The sequence below is a fragment of the Cornus florida genome, unplaced genomic scaffold, assembly GCF_030987335.1.
Source record: "Cornus florida cultivar Cherokee Brave unplaced genomic scaffold, ASM3098733v1 CherokeeBrave_3.0.0_Hap2_Chr04, whole genome shotgun sequence".
Taxonomy (NCBI): Eukaryota; Viridiplantae; Streptophyta; class Magnoliopsida; order Cornales; family Cornaceae; genus Cornus; species Cornus florida.
Genome location: NW_026775574.1, coordinates 14,047,812 through 14,067,476, shown reverse-complemented (window position 1 = coordinate 14,067,476; position 19,665 = coordinate 14,047,812). Strand labels below are relative to the sequence as shown.

Here is a 19,665-nt window from a genome sequence, read left to right as displayed (position 1 = left end):
TACTTTTAGTACTAAAAGTTTTTTGATTTGTTTTTGAAATTCTTCTTGATCGTCTAGGGTATGAGAATTATCTTGTGTTTTTATAGTTATAAAATGATTTATTATATTTAATTTTGTTTCAATTTTATTTTTATACCAGTGCTTCTGGGGATCTTCTCCTAGAATCTCAGTAGTTTCAGCTAATCGTATAAGATTATCAATGTTTAATTTGGAGTTTTTTAATATTACTTTATTGTTAAGGAAAATCTTTGGTTCATCTAAATGACTAAGAAACATTAACGCTTCAGAAACATCCTCTATAAATTCAGTTACATCAAATAGATTTTCTGTAGTTTCTTCAGTCATAGGTAAAGTATTAACATAAGTAATGGCTCCTTTGTCTTTTTGAAGAATACAAGGAGGATTAGATAGAATAAATGTTCCTTTTTTAAAAAACTGTAACCCCGTAGGAGTATTCATGAATCCTCCAATAAGTGAATTTATAAAATTTAATCCTAAAATAGAATCATAAGTACTGGGGATATTATTAACTACATAGGTTTGTGGTAAAACAAATTTTCATTATTAATTAATATAAGCATATTTTGAACACAATGAGTTATTGGTAGTTTTTCATTATTATATTAATTCATATTAACATTATAATTTAATTTTATTAATGCTTCTTCTGGTACTAAATGTTTTTGAATTATGCTTTTAGATGCTCCAGTATCTAACATAGCTAAAGTTTGGACTACTTTTTCTTTAAATTCCAATGTTACCTGAAATTGGATTAGATTAGATGGTTTATATATTGAATTTATGGATTCGACTAAAGTATTTTCTATCTTATTTTCGTATTTATTATAACATTCGTGACATAATAGATTTTTACAATGATCTTTACAATAATATCCTTCCTTAATAGAATAGTTACATTGTTTACAGTTATAGGTTATGAAATGAAAATTAACGAAATCATAATGACATGAGGGATTGCTTATTGTACAAATAAAATCTTTTATAGAATGAAGTCCTTGTTCAAATCTTCATTATAATCGAGATCATTATCAATGCTTTCTATATTATATATGCTTTCATTATCATCATTCTAATCATAAACGCTTTGTGACGACCCTGGTTTTTAGGCCAGCGCGTCCTATGATGAACTGAACGTAGATTCGATAACGAATCCAGAATGCAGAAGCAAGAAAAAGACAATAGTCTCCCAAGGCACAACACACCTCTAAAACACTTTGATGACCTTCCATGAGATCGTGGAATTCAATGAGAACTGACGCGAAAGTAAAAGATTGAAAAAATAACAATTAAGCCCCCAGGGGCTAATAGTCATTTTACATGGAAATGACGTCCCTAGAATGTATATCATTCCCGAAACATATCCATGACTTCCCATGAAGTCACGGAACTATAAAAAAAAATAACGGAAGTGGAAAACAAGAAAAAATGAGCAAAAATAGCCCCAAGGGCAAAATAGTCATTTTTGAAACTATGGATTCAGGTGCCACCGAGCATACCGCTGGAAAGAAAACAAAAAACTAATCAAGATGGACTCAAGAATCGCATCATTTGGAGTTTAAACGAAGGAGAAATGGCATGACGAAGAAAAATGAGCACTTAAGGCTAAAAGGGTAAACTGGTAATTATTCAGGAAAATTCGGCTACAACCAAGCACACCGTTGGAAACATAGCGAAAAATTAGTCAAGTTCAAAAAAAATTTCACTCCATTTGGAGTTCGAACGAAGGAGAACGAGTGAAAACAAAAGTCGACGTTACGACGTCGAGACGAGCACCCCACGAGCACCATGACATGGTTGGGGAAAAAAAGTTCCAGCCAGAACTGAGAGCCGAAACGAGGTCCGAAACAACTTTTTCTGGAAAAACACGAAAAAGAAACCCCCCCTAAAATTGAGTTTTGTACCCGACCATATAAAAGGAAATGAGAAAAACTCACTGTGAAACACCTAAAATGCCCCTAAATCAGAAGAGGTCATGAGGGTCAAAAAGATGCTACAGGATCTGTCCGCAACTGAGAGAAAAAACGAGCCATCAAACGAATTTTTCTGAAAAAATACAAAGAAGAAACCCCCCCTCCCCAAATCAAGTTTTATACCTGATAACGCGGATGAAAACAAGGAAAATGCATTATAAAATGCCCAGAATACCCCCAAGAAAATCAGGTCAAGAAGTTTAAAAACTTTCCGAACTGCTGCCCAAGGAAAGGAAATGAGGCTTTGGGAGGTTTTTAAGTTGCCTAAATTGAAAATACAATCTTAAAATACACTCACAAGACCCCCGAAAGTTTCGGATCGGTCGACACATTTTTCAAAAAAAAAGTCGATGAATAGTACCAAGAGCTAAAATCTCAAGTTTTAAAAACATATTTGTAAACTTTAGATTAATGGCCTTTAGCCTCATGTCATATATACAAAATAAGCATCCAAAAAGTGTACTTAGGTACACGTTACATATTTGGAATCAATGATATAAGTTTTGATATATAAAACTGTAAAATGACATTTCATGCTAACATTTGCATGAAATGTAAACTTAAAAGCAACAAGTCATCCAAGGAATGATGCGCACCTTGAACCAACGTATCCGTACCTGAAAATAACCCGGTAACTTCAGAGTGAGTAAACAAGCTTACTCGTAGAGAATGAGCATGCATCGACCTAACTTTTTATAAGGTTATTACTTTGACATGAAGTAATTCAAAGGATCATGCTACTTAACGTCTATGTCATAAGTGAGACTCAAGGATCATCTTAAGCTACTTATGCAATTGAATTGAACCACGGCATACAAGTATACATGCTCAAGTATGCAAGTCAATATTAAAACATGATATACGATATACAAGCATACATGTTCAAGTACCCTAAATCATATTTAACAAGATAAGCAATATTAAACATACATGCACAAGTATTCGATATATAAAAAGTACTCATAAATCAAGTATACAAATACAAGTATACTAAGCTAAACAAAATACGCATAAGACAAGTATACATGACACAAGTATACTAAATGCAATTAAACTCACGGAGCAAATATACAAGTTTAAGTATATTAAATAGGATTCAAAAACCCAAAGTAAGCATCAATTCTCAAACTACAAGTAATCCATGATTAACAACTTGAAATTAAATGCGAAATCAAACAAGTATTTTCGGGTAATTACGACCCACAAGGTACCACCTAGTGCGCACTTATGACTTAGAAGACTCTTGTCTCCGTATTAGAGCCAAACCCTAGCTATCACTTAATTTATGTCCTCACAAGCTTTCCAAAATCAATAAGTTCAAAACTTATACAAAATCAAATGCAAGTTACCACATGCACAAATAAGGTTGAGTCCACACAAACCATGTCCTAGAATCAAAGTCTAAATAGCATATGGCATGTCATGTCTTCAATATGCAATTTATACACAAAGTAAGAATATTTTACAACAATTGAACCACATTACCCTTCTGAGCCACAAGTACTAAATAAGTTTCAATTTAGCAACAAGCTTTCAAGGTAAACAATTGTAATATTCTAACAAGCTATATACCTACACAAGATATATTTAAATAAGTTATTCAAGACAATGATATCACATATCATGCTAAGTCCAATTACCATTATAAGATACCCCGAGTACTAATTCTACGTCTAATTAGTAATATACTCACAAGGTAAATTATTGCACTACATTTCATGAGATTATCACCTTAACAAGAAAATTTCAAATAAATCCTAATTAGGCTCAAATTAATATATGTAAAAGAATAGAACATGGTATTCACATATATTCTACCCAAAATCAATTTAAGTGACTACAACACTTAAAATAAAATTAATTAAGCTAATCAATTAAAAATCTTTAGATTTTTAAACAACTCCAAATATCCTCAATTTAATATATGTTAAAGAACTCACCAAGGCCAACTTTAAAATCACATTATAAGTTGATTTCATGTTTGATACAACTATGTGAATTAAACTTTCATAAAAGATAAATATTAAATAAAATTTGCAATTCTTATTCAAATGCTCCCAATTTAATATGTGTTGATAAACATACCAAAGGCCTAATTTACTAGCATACCATAATTTAATTCCAAGGTGCCTACCATCATGAGAATTAAATCTTAAACATAGAAAATAATTAAATTAAATTCTAAATCTTGAACAAAGGCATGCTCACAAGTTGTATATACTTATAAAACAATCAATATAACATTAATATAAACTTAAGACACCCCCTACCTCACAAGAGGATTCTTCCTCTTGAATCCAAGGCAAATCAGCACAAAATGGCAAACCCTTCAAGGGTTATGTAGAGGAGGATGAGGGGAACAAAAAGTATTTCAAGCTTTATGGTCTAAGGTGAGTGGAAGGAGGCCAAAAATAAAGTCAAAGCCTTGAGTCAAGCTTTTCCTTCCATGGAGGCTAGGTTAAGGTTTGAGAATAAAGTGGTGAGGAAAATTAATTAAAATGTGGTGAGTGGAGGATTTAGCATTCCTCCACTCACTATATGAGTCTACACCATGGTCTTCACACACACATAGTGCAAGACCTAAAATGAACCTTACACTTGTCATTATACTAAATCTATAGCCTACACTAAATCCATAGCCTACACTTGTCAACCATCCAAACCAACAAGTGGTCCAATCCTAGGCTAATAAATGGGTGAATCTCCACCCTCCATGTGTCAAGAGATTAAGCTTCCAAGTGGTTTCACCAAAATGTCAACAAGTGGTTCCATAGGAGTGTGACGTTTGTCACACTTTTCAAAAATTATAAAAAGGTCATTTTTCCAAAATATCTTCTAAATTAAATTACAAAATGGTCCCTAAGATGAAAAATAATTATTTTATTTAATTACACTAAAACCCCACAAGTTAAGAATATTTCCAAAGAAACTATGCATTCATACCCTTTACAAGAAAAGTAAACATTTAGTATGCTTTTCTACAAAAGTAAAAACATAAATATCATGGAAGTAAAATATCATGGATGCATACAAAGCCGGAATCAAATCCGAGCACAAAGAATGAGGCTATGCCAACAAAGTGACAAACAGGGAAAAGACAAAATAGGAAAAATAACAAAAAGTGAATAGTGTCGAAAAACGAAAAATGTGGAAATAACTCGGTCCTTAAAGGAAGTTGTCAATCCAGAGGAAAGAATCTCATAAACCATTTCCAAACACTTGAGATGACATTAAGTGACAAGAAACCAAACTCAGAAAAGAAATTTCAACCAAAAAAAAAAATTCATCTGTAAAATTCTAAGGAAAAAGGAAAGGAAGGAAATGACCGGGTCATTACACGCTTTCTAACTCATATAATTCTTCTATTTGTTCTTCAATATCTTCAAGTATGTTGATTTTCTCTTGTATTTGCTTAATAAGATTTGTTTATATCTATAAGGGCAATTTGGTCTTATATGACTTGGATCTCCACAGATGAAGCATTTGCAATTTCGTTCCTTTGTGGGTAGTGTATCAACTTTACTGTCTTTATTATCTTTATTATCCTTTTTATCTTTAGTTATTTTTCATTTTTTACCAAGGACGCTTTCTAAATGGTCTGGGGTTGCTTTTAAAATTTTTAAAATATGGTTTTTTTGTTATTATAATTTTTATAAGTTTTACTTTTTCTTAATTTATATTTTCTTGGTTTATTTGTTTTATAGGTTTTCTGAGGCATGCAACCATATTGTGGTGGAAAGTCTAATTGTTTACATACATCGTAAAATTGTTTCTTAATTTGTTTAGACTCTCTACGTTGTCTGCATTCCTTTTTTAACATGTCATAGACATGGTTAACTCTATCACCTATAGTTAATTTATCTCTTCGAGGGTTCTCTAACCATTTTTCCCAAATTTTAGTTCCTACGCTTTCTGGTTATTTTTGAAGATATCTATCTAATAAGGTTAGGTCTCCGATTTTTCCTGTGGCGGCAAAATATTCAAAAAACTTATTTGTATAATCTCTTATATATCTAAAATCACAAATTTGTAATAACTCTAGATTACGTAAGGCTTCATTTTGCTTGATTTGAGTTTCTTCTAATAATCTGTCTTCACCTAGTAATACCCTTTTGATTAGGCTGGTAAACTATTGGATTGTAAAATTATCTTTTAAGATGTTGTAATCCTTAACATAAGTAACTTTATAAGATTGCCACCAATTTTGAATTGTCCCTCTTAATAGAGTTTCACAATAAGTTAATGCTTGTATTCTATTATCGAACCGAGTTAATATAGCTGTTCTAATACAGTCTTGTTCCCAATCATCGATTACTCTTGACTAATCTTAGGGATCGTGTCGTGATATATCTAATATAGTTTCGGCATCGGCATCGTGTGCTGGGATATTATTGTATCGTCTACGATGTGGTGTCCACGTGTACATGTCTAGTATATTTCTATTTTCAACATATGTTTCTTGTGTAGGTTGTAATCTTTGGCCTGCAAGATACTCATCATTTGTTTTATTAGTGCTACTAGTTGCATTATGCATTTCTTGATCTACAGATCCTGTAGGTTGGGAGGTAAATCCTTTTGGTTCTTTTCTTTCTCTATGTTCTACCTGTTCTACGACTACGACATTTAATTCTTATTTTGTGTAAAATGATTCAAACCCTACTTTTAATATATTTCTCTTAATATCTTCGTTATTTCCTTCTCCTAAATAAATACTTTCTATGAGTTGATAATTTGGGTCAGGATATTTTTCTTTCAAATCCTCAAATTCAAGATTATCAAAATCATACATTATTTTATCCAAAATTTCACTTCTAATCGATCATAAAGTACATTTATTTCTTCGGGGGATTTTATTTCTATTAGTGTAGTTAAAAAGTCTTCTTGGGTATCATCTACTAAATTATCTTGTCTTTTGTAATTACTAAACCTTACACTAGCTTCTCCGCTATTTTTTGTATATATCATATTACTTTCTGGAATCTTTTTAGTTATAGTAGTAAGGTTAGGTAAGTGCCATTCTGTTCCTTCATGGGTAATACTGCTTACTTTTCTAACTTCTATTATCTGGACATATTTGCTATTGAAGGGTTTAACGATTTCACTAAATTGAGCTTTAAATTGTAGATTATATTGATTAACTGCTTTTCACATAAATAAAGTATTGACTAATAAGTTTTCAAACTGTCCTGTCATGTTATATTCTTTAGTAGATATAGTTATCTTTATATGTTTACTGAATTCTCTAGTAGTCATAGTATAATTGGGGATACATCCTACGATTGTTACGTTGTCTGCTAAATCTATTTTAGCGCTGGCTATTTGTGCTTGTTGATGGTTATTCCATCGATCATTATAAATATAAACAAGTGCTCTAGTTCCTATTTTGGCTATATTTAATCCTACTAATCCTATCATTATGACACCTAAATGCATGAGTTCTAAATTATTATCATTTAATTCTTGACATGTTTCAGGTGTTAGAAGGTCTAAAATAACTTGATTGTTAACTACACTTACTTTCCCCTGGCTAAAATGATTATATATTTTGCTCTGGAAGTCTAGTAAATTATTGAAATAAAGGTTAATTTTATTTTTTACCTTCTTCATTTATTGTTCGATATAGTTTTTAGCATCATGTTCATTGTCATATAAATCTTCTACTCTCATTATTTCTTTGTCTTTTCTAAGGATAATGGCCATTTTGGTATTTGTTTATAAGGCTACAATAAGTTTACACACTTGGTGGTCACAGGCGAGAACTGATTAGTAGTTGATAACTTCATATTTTTTATTTTATTTGATAATTCGGATAATTCTCTGGAAGATTCTCTGGGAATACTTTCTTATATTACTTCTAATTTTTCTTCAAGTTTATTAACTTTTTCAGACAACTAGAGTAATAACTGGATTAAAAAGTTATTTTGTCTAATATGTATATTAGTTGATTGTACGTCTATTTTAAAACTTATAAATCCTATAGGTTCCTTATCAATTTTATAAAGTTCGGCTAAAGTTGTTAGATAATCAGGATTATTAGTGCTCATAAAACTATTGTAATAGCTTTTGAATATTGATTTTAAGCGATTTTAAATAGTCTATAATTATTTTTTGATTTTCAGAAATACTTTTAATATCGCTGTTTATATCTTTAATGGCGACTAATATTATTTTATTATTTAAATTATTTGGACTAGAATTCTGTACTACTTGTTCTTTAATATAATCAAGATTTTCTCCTAATCTTTTTATAGAATTATCTAAGCTATGAAAGTCTACTCTATTCATAAACTAAAATAGTTGCCGTCTAACTTCTAAAATATTCTGTATTCGAATAATTCTAGATCTAAGTTCTTCTATTCTTTGTTGTAGGTTACGAGTTGTATCTCCTAAATCTTGTGTGATGTAACAATTCCTAAGTGATATTTGACAAAATTCTAGAACTTGTACAAGGGTTTCTTTGGGTAGATTGTGCATAAAACAAACTTTAGGGGCGAAAATATAATTCTAGCTTAATAAAGGGTGTTGGTTCATGTATTTGTAAATATGCAAACTACGGGTAATATACCTTTGCTACTACCACTTATATGTAAATCTCCCTAGATTAAATCATGAATTGGGGTTGGCTCGACTAATGTACTTGACAAATAACCTCGGGGAGTTTGGCTTAGCTTGTTTATTAAGGCTCGTTTGTTTGTATGTAAAAATATATTTTATTATTTTTTGGTATTTGGTTGTAAAATATTTACCTCACAGACTCACTTAGACTTTTGCCGAATGCAAAAAAAAAATAAAATTGAAAAAATTATTTTATCTGAAATAAGCATGATAATAAATGAGCATTGTTACACATTTGATCTGTGAATAACTAAAAAGATACGAATATTCTCTATTTTAATATATGTTTGTATTTCTTATCGTCGATTGAAGGAAAAAAAAAAAAAAAAAAAAAAAAGAAACAATTGCACTAGATTTCACTCTCTATCTTTAATTTGTTTTTCTCTACTAATATTTTATATATATATATATATATATATATATATATATATATATATATATATATTCTCTTCTACACTCTATATATTTTTCAAGAAAGTATTTTTTTAACTACTTTATCTCTTTTAAATTTAAACTTAATAAAAAAAATAAATCGAAATACAATTGTAAAAGATTTTAAGTGAATTATGTAAATTAACATTCTTATTTATGAGAAAGAAGTTATTCTCTCTTGATAAAAAATTATAACTTTTAATTAAAATTAAAATTATAACTTCTAATTTAAATTAATTGACGATAGAAAGGGTCCAAACGAAAATACATTCTTAGTGAAATTGAATTCTGAGTTATTAAGTTAAATAACATTGGTCTTCTTGTGGCGGCTGTTAGGATTTTCTTATCTAACCTTTAATATGTATATGACTAATCCAATGGCTGGGATTGAATTATGACTTGGGGCCTTAGATCATTTAGTTAAATAGACTTCAATTTTTTTTTTTTTTTCATAATGTAATTGAGTCCGGTTACAAACTTAACAATCTTGGCTCGTTTACTTAACAAACGATCTCGTTCCATTAATGTGAACAAATAATTGTTTGGATGTAAAAAAAAAATATATATATATATATATATATATATATATATATATATATTTTATAGACGCGACTTAGATTTTTGTCCAATATTAAAAAAGTAAAAATCAAAAAAATATTTTACGTGAAACAAATGAACCTAAATAAGTATGAAAATTGAATTAAAATTAGAGATTTTAATATTTGACCAGACTATTACTAAAAAGACATTAATGTTCTCTATTTTAATATATATTATTTTATTCTTTTATGCATTTGTGTTTCCTATTTTAGTAAATTAAACAAATTGTCAATTTAAGGAAAAGAAAAAAATAAACATTTACACTAGATTTCACTCTCTATCTCTAATATGCTTTTATCTACTAATATATTTTTATTATATATATATATATATATATATATATATATATATATTCTTCTGCACTCAATATACTTCTTAATGAGAGGATTTTTCAACTACTCTATATGTTTTGGTTATCTCTTTCAAATTTAAACTTAATAAAAAAAATCAAAATACAATTATAAAAAGTTTTAAATGAATTATGTAAATTAAGAATCTTATTCAAGAGAAAGAAGTCATTTTTTCATGGTTAAAAATTCTAACTTCTAATTTAAATTATTTGACAATAGAAATGTCCCAAACGAAAATATATACTTAGTAAAATTGAATTCAAGCTATTAAGTTATACAATTTGAATTCTATAATTATAAATTTTACTATTTTTTATAAAGGTAAACAGGTAGAGTTCAAATTTTACAATTTGAATTCTATAATTATAAATTTTACTATCATAAAATAATTTTTATGATATTTTCTATATCAAAAAATTATTTTTAAAATATACAAAATAGTCAAATAAACAAACACCTAATTCACAATAAAATCACAAATCAAATTCTAAAATAAATTTGAACTCTACCTGTTTACTTTTTGGAATAGGTTTATTTCAAAAAATAAATAAATAAATAAAAAATCAAAATAAGAAAAAGGGAATTTTACAGTTTGACATTCATTAGGCTTCTCTGGTAATTACCACTTTGCCATCGTCTCTCCAAAAAAACGATCTGTATTCACCCAGAGCAGTGTGAGTTTGCGGCGTCTAGTTTCATTCTCGAAGCGCGAAAAACCAGAGAAAAAAATGGCGGTGAGAATCAGATTAGCGAGGTTCGGATGCAGAAACAGGCCGTTTTATCGAGTTATGGCCGCCGATAGCAGATCTCCCAGAGACGGCAAGCACTTGGAAGTTTTGGGTTACTACAACCCATTACCGGGTACTCTCGGTTTTTCTCTCTCCGTCTGTTTGGTTGCTTAGAAAAGAAAAGAAAATTAAATTTTCGCTACGAGTTTTGGGGTGTTACAATCCATTTTCTTAGGTTCTATCACGGTCTTTTTTTCCCCTTCTATGATTTGCTTGGTTGCTGAGAAAATGTTGAAAAGAAAAAAACAAAAAAAAAAAAAAAGAGAACGAAATGTTTCAAATGTTAAGTTATTATTGTTTGGAGAAAAAAGTTCTAATATTAATCAGTGGATTAGTTGAGGGGATAACTATTTTTTCAAATTAAACTGCATAAATTGTAAAAGTCCCAATATGTTGTTATCATGCGATCAGTTTTATCAGAAAATCTACAGAGGGTTATTGATTTTTACTAAAATTGTCTTGAATGTGTTTGGTTTATACAGGTCAAGATGGTGGTAAACGAATGGGTCTTAAATTTGACAGAGTGAAGTAAGTGATTTTGATGTTATTTTCTTTCCAACTTCATTTATTTTCCAAATTATTAGTGAAATATTGGATTGGATGTTCTTATTGTTGTCTTTAACCGGCAAGCTTTAGTTAATCTAAAGTAAAGAAGGACAAGTGGTAAGAGAAAGAGGAACACTTTCTTCATTTTGATAAATCAGAATAACAGTAATGTATAATAAAAGAGTTTTTTATTTTTTTATTTTCCCCAGATATTATCGATTAAGAGAAAGAAGAACCTTATATCCAGTATGTTTATGAAGATGTGGGAATGAACATTGAGGATTTCTCATGAAATTATCAATTATAGTGCAATTTAGGTTGGTCGCAATATAAATTGTTTGAAGGGTTGAATGCCCCTGTTTGATTTTTGAGATTGGTTGTTGTCCACTTGATAGTTGGTCTGTAATTGGTGAAATCTTTGAGCTGTTGGTTTTCCAAATCCCACGATTGAAAAGGTTAGGAAATGCACCTCTCCCAGAAGTAGAAGTAGAAACATCGTGTTTCAGTCCTCTACCTGTTTAATCTAATTCCCAATTCAAGTAATTTTTTGGATTTTCAAGTGTTAGTTCTGCCACCACTGCTGAATTAATTGTTCTTTCCATAAGCAGCCTGTTTTTGAAATCTTTATCTTTCTCAATTGCAATCACTTCACGAGTTCCTTCTGCTTCTTAGAATTCTCAATGATGTCTACTTTTCTTTTTTCATGGATTCTGAAGGATGAAGTCTTAGCCTCATGGTTTCTTCTTCTGTAATTTTATTTTCTTCTGTTCTCACATTTTAAAATTTGTTACTCCAGATATTACTTCTCTCCTTAAGGCTTTTTGGCCCTTCAAGGCACACCTTAAATTCAGAGATTTGCTTGGAAACTAAAGCTTTGTTTCTCAATTTGTGCTTCATTTGCACTGTCTTGCATTTTTTATAAAGGATTTTGTGAAAGGGGTGCATAACGATGACCAGGAAACCCCTTCTGCAGAGAGGATAAGTATTTTGAGGGAAACATGCATGTAGTGTTCACCGATTGGTTCAGTCTGCCATTTACGGTGGAGCTGATAGGAAACACCCCGAATTTTGTTGGCATAGATACTATAGAGTAGAAATGGATGGACTCATGTCTTGTTTCCATTTCTTGCATCTCTCCCAAGTCTTTCTCGTACAGGAAATTATGTGGTCCAAAAGTTCAGCCTAATATTTACTTGGATGACTAAATCAAACAGAAACTATATAAACATCCTATGCTGTCAATTTTGTTTTTATTATTGTTTTTATTATAAATATATATATTTGGGTATCATATTAGATTCCCCACCATGTTGTGAAACATGCACAAGGCATTACAGAATCAACTTATCACTCTTAGAGAATAAACCTAGCTCTTGAAAACGTTCCACCGTTTTTGTACTTGTACTTTGTAACAAATTCATTCACGATACCAATGGAGACTAATACCTAGATCTCAGTTGTATTTAACTTCAAGCAAAACTTTGATTACTTCAAAAGTTGTTTTCCCTTTTTAGGGTGAGGTAGCTATTAAAATCATAACTAATTGGTGGAAATATAAGGTAGCCTAATCGACTCTCATAGGAAATGATCATATGTTCTATGTTCATTATGAACTTAATTATGTATTCTATGTTCTTTATGTACTTGTGTTGAATATAAAGGTTTTCTTATACATGTCTGATTACAAGTATCACAATACATCAGTCAAACAAATGGAAAAATGCGAACTTTATTTTTTTTTGGGGGTGTGGTATATATTATATTTGATATACTTATTCTTTGTGCTTATATTAGTCTTTCTGAATAGATTTCCTCGAATTGTGTACTAAATTAAATGGTCAAAAGATCCCTATGTACATAATTCCGGTATGATGTTTTCCCTTTTTCTGCAGATACTGGTTATCAGTTGGTGCCCAGCCTTCTGACCCTGTCCAACGCCTACTTTTCAGAGCAGGGTTGCTACCCCCGCCACCGATGCTGGCAATGGGACGCAAAGGAGGGCCAAGAGACACCCGTCCAATAGATCCTATGACTGGACGCTATTTGACATACGAGAAGTCAGACAACACTGACTAATCAAAGGACTCTGAAGGTGATGATGAAGATAGTGCAACCTCATGAAGCTTATACATCTCTGCTTTCTTAGATTAGTGTTGCTAGGATTGGTCTAGTCAGATCATTGAAAAGTTGTTTGAACTTTGAAGTTGTGTAGCTCGTGAATAACCCCCAATCTTGAGCAACAAAGCAACTTCTATTGAGATGTATGTTCTGCTACATTGTCTTATTGCCGAAAGAACTTCATTTTATATTTGTTTTAGCATATATAAACCCTAAAACCAATTTTTATCTATTCAGGTCACCCACGCATCCAGAAATGACCTTGGTGAAATTCTTGAAATAACTATAGAAGCCGAAATTTATTTTAGACCACTTAGTCCTTCCCTTGAAATTTACAGGTAGTTTGATGGCACGGACAATTGACAAAGCAGTAATTATGGAGACACACTTTGTTTGCATGTCGGGTTGTGATTGATCGGACCATTGACCGGACCATACAATCCTGGACCATGTAAACTTTTGTGTGTTTACAAAGCAGCAATCCTGGTGACACTAGCTCCAATGCTTCGTCACTGAAAGAGGCAGGATTTTACCGGTTGAAAAAGAACCAGAAAATCTAATTTTAGCCGTCCATTGAGCCAGATTAAGAGCAGCTTGATTCAATGAGAGAAATGTGAAATGTGAAATGTGAATAGTTTCTATTTTTGGCATTATTGAATTGCTTAGATTTGAAATTAGATGAAATTTATTTTAAAATTTTAACTAAATTTTTTCTAATTAGTACGTCGCAAGGTAACATAATTGTTACCAATCCACAAGCCAGTGACCCAAGGCCAATTGTTACCAATCCACAAGCCAGTGACCCAAGGCCTATAGAACACTACTTCTAACCTAGTTTAAGACAAAATATTCTACATGTCACGTTTTATGACATGGGCGGTCAGAATATTCTAAACTTCGTTACAAAGTTAAAGAGTTGTATAGATATGTACAGTGTAACTTAAATTATCTAAAATAATTTAGTACTGTATAAATATATCTTAAAAATATTTTTGGAGAATTTTAGAATCCAATACTAGAATACTCGAATTGTTATCATAATCATGCATTGAAAAAATCTGTAACCTCAAACTTCAGTTGTGCTTCTTAGTTCTCATCAAATATATCATCAAGAATTATAATACTTAAAACAATTGTAATAATTGTTCTATTCCTCGTATAATATCCAAGTTCAGTCCCTAGATACATAGAATGTATACCTGTTCTGAGCCGCATTAAATCAACCAAAATTTTCACCCGTCGATTCTTCCATAAAATTTAGAAATTTATGTTTACATGAATTAATTGTAATCAAAATAATACGTAGTGATATATTTGTTTCTTAATTTTGGAATCCAACTTCAATAAATAAAAAAAAATATGTCTTTTAAATTTTGTAATCCAACCTCAATAAATCATCTGGTTTTGGTTCTTCCCAAATTATTTACGGTAAATAAAAAATTCACACACTAAATTATGCTCATATACAAAATTTATTTACACTAAATTTGTATATAGATGTGCTAATTTATGTGAAGATATGCAAATGTGTTTTATTGAAACAGAAATAACAATTTGTATGGTAAGATCCAGTATGTTTTCTTATTGTACTCAAAAGAAGAGATATTGAGCTAGGAGGAAAAGCGTGTTTTTTCTCCCTACTTTGCCTCACTATATTCAATCTACCAAAACAAAGGAAAAGTCTTGAATCCATTTTCCTTTTCTTTCCTTCCAATTTTTTTCCTTCCTTTTCTATCCTTCCACAAGTTGTAAGAAATTAAAAAGTCAAAATCAAAATCCTGAATTACCAATCAGATTCAATCAACTAAATAAAAATTGATATAAACTTTGCAACCTATTAAAAATCTTATCAACATCTTTGCAACAAAATGGATACCATTATTAAAGTAATTTTAAAGGGCAAAAAAAACTTGATTACTCCGTTTGTTTAGATGTAAAATATTCTTTTTAAAAATTTATTTTTCTTTTTCTGTTTTTACTTTGTCAGAGTTTGGTAAACGTCTACGTCAAAGTTGAGGTCGAATCCATCCGGGGGTATGTAAATTAACTTACCGAAAATTTATGGATAAATTATTTTTGTTAAATTTTAATATTTTTTTTGTTCGTAAATATTTTACGACAATCAAACACCAAAAATAAAAAAAAAAATATTTTCTAAAAAATATTTTACGTCTGCAGAAGTAGATGCAGCATGTTTCTAACATGTAAACCCTCACAATACTAGGAAGTGGACTTCAATTGTGACCGGGCCATATTTTCATTTTTTCAAGCTAGGCCCAATAGAAAAGTATTATTATATGATGGGCCTAGATACGACATATAATTTGAAGTCCTTGTTCCAGCTCGGCTTAAAATCCGAAGAGAGTGTTCTGGGCCATGAGTGGACAACTGGACACATTTTTTAAGGGCGTGTTTGGGAAAATGGCAGAAAAGCAAGGTATTGTATTGTATGAAATTAGTAATTAATAATAATGATGATGGGTTTATTCTAAGAAAATAGTTTCCCTTAATAACTGCTAAGCATTTTTAAGTGTTGTGGTACCTTGATTATATTTTTTCTGGTACAAATGAGCATCATATCATATGCACACGAAGTTGATAAATTATTATTGTTATTTTAAGAAGGTAAATGCAGGGTAATCAATCCATTAATTTTTATTTATTTATTTATTTTTTTAAAAAAATAACGTTTGTTGAGTTATCATTGAATCAAAGTTGTGGGGGTCAAATGAACTGCTCAACAGAAAGGTGAGGACATTTTATGCAAATTTGTGAAAGGAATGGAATCTCATGGTTTGGAGTCGCAGTATCGGTTGCGATTGTAGTGTAACGGATTTGGATGAATATTGATATAAATCGACCGAATCAAACGATTCATGGAGAAATGTAACGATATCGGACCCTTGAAAAAAAATTATGAACCAAATGATAGAGTGAACTATACTCATAAGTCAGACATTCATGCACTATATATATAGATATATATTCTTATAAATAAATTGATTTTTTTTTCATCATTAAAAAAAATAATAATAATGGAAACACTAACTTGTTTTGTTTTGGTGAACATTTGAATTTTCAAATTTATTATTATTATTATTATTATTATTATTATTATTTTTTAACTACAAAAACAATTGAAAAAAATACCAAATTCATTTGGCGGCTGGGAATGGGTAGTAATGGTAGTCGTAGAATGGGTTTGGACTTCGGCCAGTTCAGCACTGCTTCTAACCTAAGTTTAAGACGAAGTATTCTATATATGTCACGTTTTGTTTTGTGAAAGTGTTAGAATAGATTTGTACGGTATAAGTTAGAACTCTCTAAAGTAATCTAGTACTGTATGGAAATGTCTTAGAAATATTTTGGAAGCATTTTAGAATTCAATTCTAAAATATCGGAGATTTAAATTCGTTGACACTTACAATGGCATAGTCAAGAATTTCCTTCAGTGAGGGTAATTTTTAACAACAATAATATATATGTGTGTGTGTGTATATATATTTATATATATATATATAATTTGAACCAAAATAATATATTTAAAAATTAAACAGTACTAAATATTTTAGAATATTTTTCATATTCTGAAAACATTGAATAATAACATAATTGTCAATAATATTAAAAATGTCTCTCTCAATATACACAACCATCAAATCATTCATCCATTGGTCTTCCATTCGATTGCGCAATCGAGTTTTCAAAATATTCACGGCATAGTAATCGTAAATTTAGATGATAAAAATATATATATCAGATTACCTGTATCTGCACTGCAGTATTTGTTTGAATTTTGTGAATTTTTGAAATGTTAAAAACTCGCCGAAAAAGAAATGTTGAAAACTGAAAATGTGATGGAAACAAAGCATTTATTTGTGATAAAGTCAAAAGTGTTAAAGAATATCTTGTATTTTTGGAAAAAGTGAAAAAGAATATAATATTTTGATAAAGTGGAAAAAAAATATCATATTTTTTGGAAAGATTATATTCCTTCTTCTTCCTCCTTTTTTTTTTTTTTTTTTTTTTTTTTTTTGGTAATACCATGAATGGTCAATTGGTTATGTGTGTGTGTGTGTGTGTGTGTGCAATGTCAAATTTTATCATATTTTTTAGAAAGATTATATTCTTTTTTTTTTCTTTTTTTTTTAGTGTAATACCATGAATGGTCATTTGGTTATATATATGTACAATGTCAAATTTTAGTGGGGGCAATTATACAAATATAAAAATATTTTCATATAAAATTAAATAAATTAAAAGTTCAGTGGGGCAGCTGCTCCAACTTGTCTGTAATGACCCGGATTTTCACGGATATTTTTTTCCGTTATCTTTCCTTTTTGAGTTCAGTTCCTCTTCGCTTAATGTCGTCTCGAGTGCTCTGGAGTGATTTCCGAGACTCTTTTTTGTGGATTAACAACTTCCTTTGAGAACTGAGTCGTTTTCACATTTTTCGTTTTTCGACACTATTCACTTTTCATCATTTTCCCTATTTTGGCCTTTTCCCTATTTTGTCTTTTCCCCGTTTGACACTTTGTTGGCGTAACCACACTTCTTGTGTTCGGAGTTGGTTTTTGACTTCATGTATCTCCATCTTGAGTAGTTTCCACGAAATACGTATCTTTACTTTTGCAAGAAAGTACTCTTGTTGCTCCCGGTGTCCATAGGGGCATAGATGCAAAGTTCTTTGAAATTATTTTCTTTTCTTGGGGTGTTTTTCGTAAATATCTTTTGAAGATATTTTATTTCAGGGATTTTTAAGAAAATATTTTTGGAAGATATTTTCATTATGGGCCATAAAGTACAGTTTTCACTTTTTGGAGGGGCCATTGTGCAATTAATGAAAGTTATTGCAAAATGTCTTGTTTTGAGTCTGGATCCTCGTACGGGATTCATTTTCACATTTCGTCGAGTTTTGTACTCTTGGAATTTCCTCGTGGTCGATATTTTCCAGTTTCAGGGTTTCTGGCCTTGGTTTGGGCCAAACTTGTTTTAGGCATAACTTTCTGCTCGGGACTCGATTTTCGACACCGTTTCTTCCATTGTTCATATTTTATCATTTTAAATCTTTTTTGTTCACAAAGTTTTGCCATTTGAGCACGTCTGCTCAAATTTTACTTTTTCAGACCCGGCGGGGCCCGTTCAGGGCACTTTTTGAGATTTCTATAAAAGGGGGGTGAGATATTTCATTTTTCATCTTCTCCCCTCTTCATGCATGACTTGGAGCTCCCATGGCAGCCTAAGGGGTGCTGCCATCTTCTCTCTCCTCTTTTGGTTCACTTTTCCTTGATGGAAAGTTTTCGGCCTTAACGTTTGTTGTTCCCCTCGCCGTGCTCTACCTTTCCCCCTTACTAGAATTCAGTTTTGACCATTTCTTGAGTTTGGTTTTGAGGTCAAGTTATTATTTTGATGGGGCTTTCATGGGGGTTATGTTCACGGCGTTGTCCCCGACAAAACCTAGTAGTTTCGTCGGATTCGGAGCCGTTCCATTTTGATGGTTTTTAAGATTTTCATCTCAAATTGAGGTAGGGAATGTTTTAGGCCTTTGTGTGTGTTGTATTGAGCGTTTAACATGATTATAGAACTTAATTTCATGTCTTGTATCAATTCTAGAAAATTTGTATTAATTATTTCTTTGTATGAAATTTAATTCATAAGGATGTGTATAACTTAGAATGCAATTGTGGCATGCTAGAAAATCATGTTTTAATATATTTGTTAACATATATTAAATTGGGATTAATTGAATAAGAATTGCACTTTTTATTTAATATTTATCTTTAGTGAAAGATTAAATCCCATGGCCATACTTTTCATGAAATGAACTTGTAGTATGCTTTTAAATTAAGTTTTAGCATGTTTATTAACATACTTTAATTTGAGAGTATTTGAACAAGTATGAAAATCTAGAGATTTTAAATTAAATGATTAATTAAAATCTATTTAATGGTTCCCTTACCCCAATTAAATTTTTTACTTGATAATCATGATGACTAGGACTTGTGTACTAGTATATATTAAATTGGGACCATTTGAAATTACTTTAAAATTTAGAAGTTTAATTATTATGATATAATTAAATTCTACCTTATTGTGCCATTGGCCTAATTGAGATTTTAGTGAATATATGTATATACTATGCTATATTGTATAATATGCATTGATTAGGAGGCCATTTGATTGAGATTTGAAACCTAGGGAATTTAATTAGTTTATAGATTAAAT

At 30.5% G+C, this 19,665-nt stretch overlaps 1 protein-coding gene across 1 annotated transcript; it reads left to right on the top strand.

Moving 5' to 3' along the window:
• Positions 1-10,607: 10,607 nt before the first annotated feature.
• LOC132302773 (small ribosomal subunit protein bS16m/bS16c) lies at positions 10,608-13,672 on the top strand. Its single transcript, XM_059799709.1, has 3 exons — positions 10,608-10,849; positions 11,259-11,304; positions 13,215-13,672. Exons 1-3 carry the CDS (start codon positions 10,717-10,719, stop codon positions 13,396-13,398), a joined length of 363 nt encoding a protein of 120 aa, XP_059655692.1. The 5' UTR covers positions 10,608-10,716; the 3' UTR covers positions 13,399-13,672.
• Positions 13,673-19,665: the final 5,993 nt, after the last annotated feature.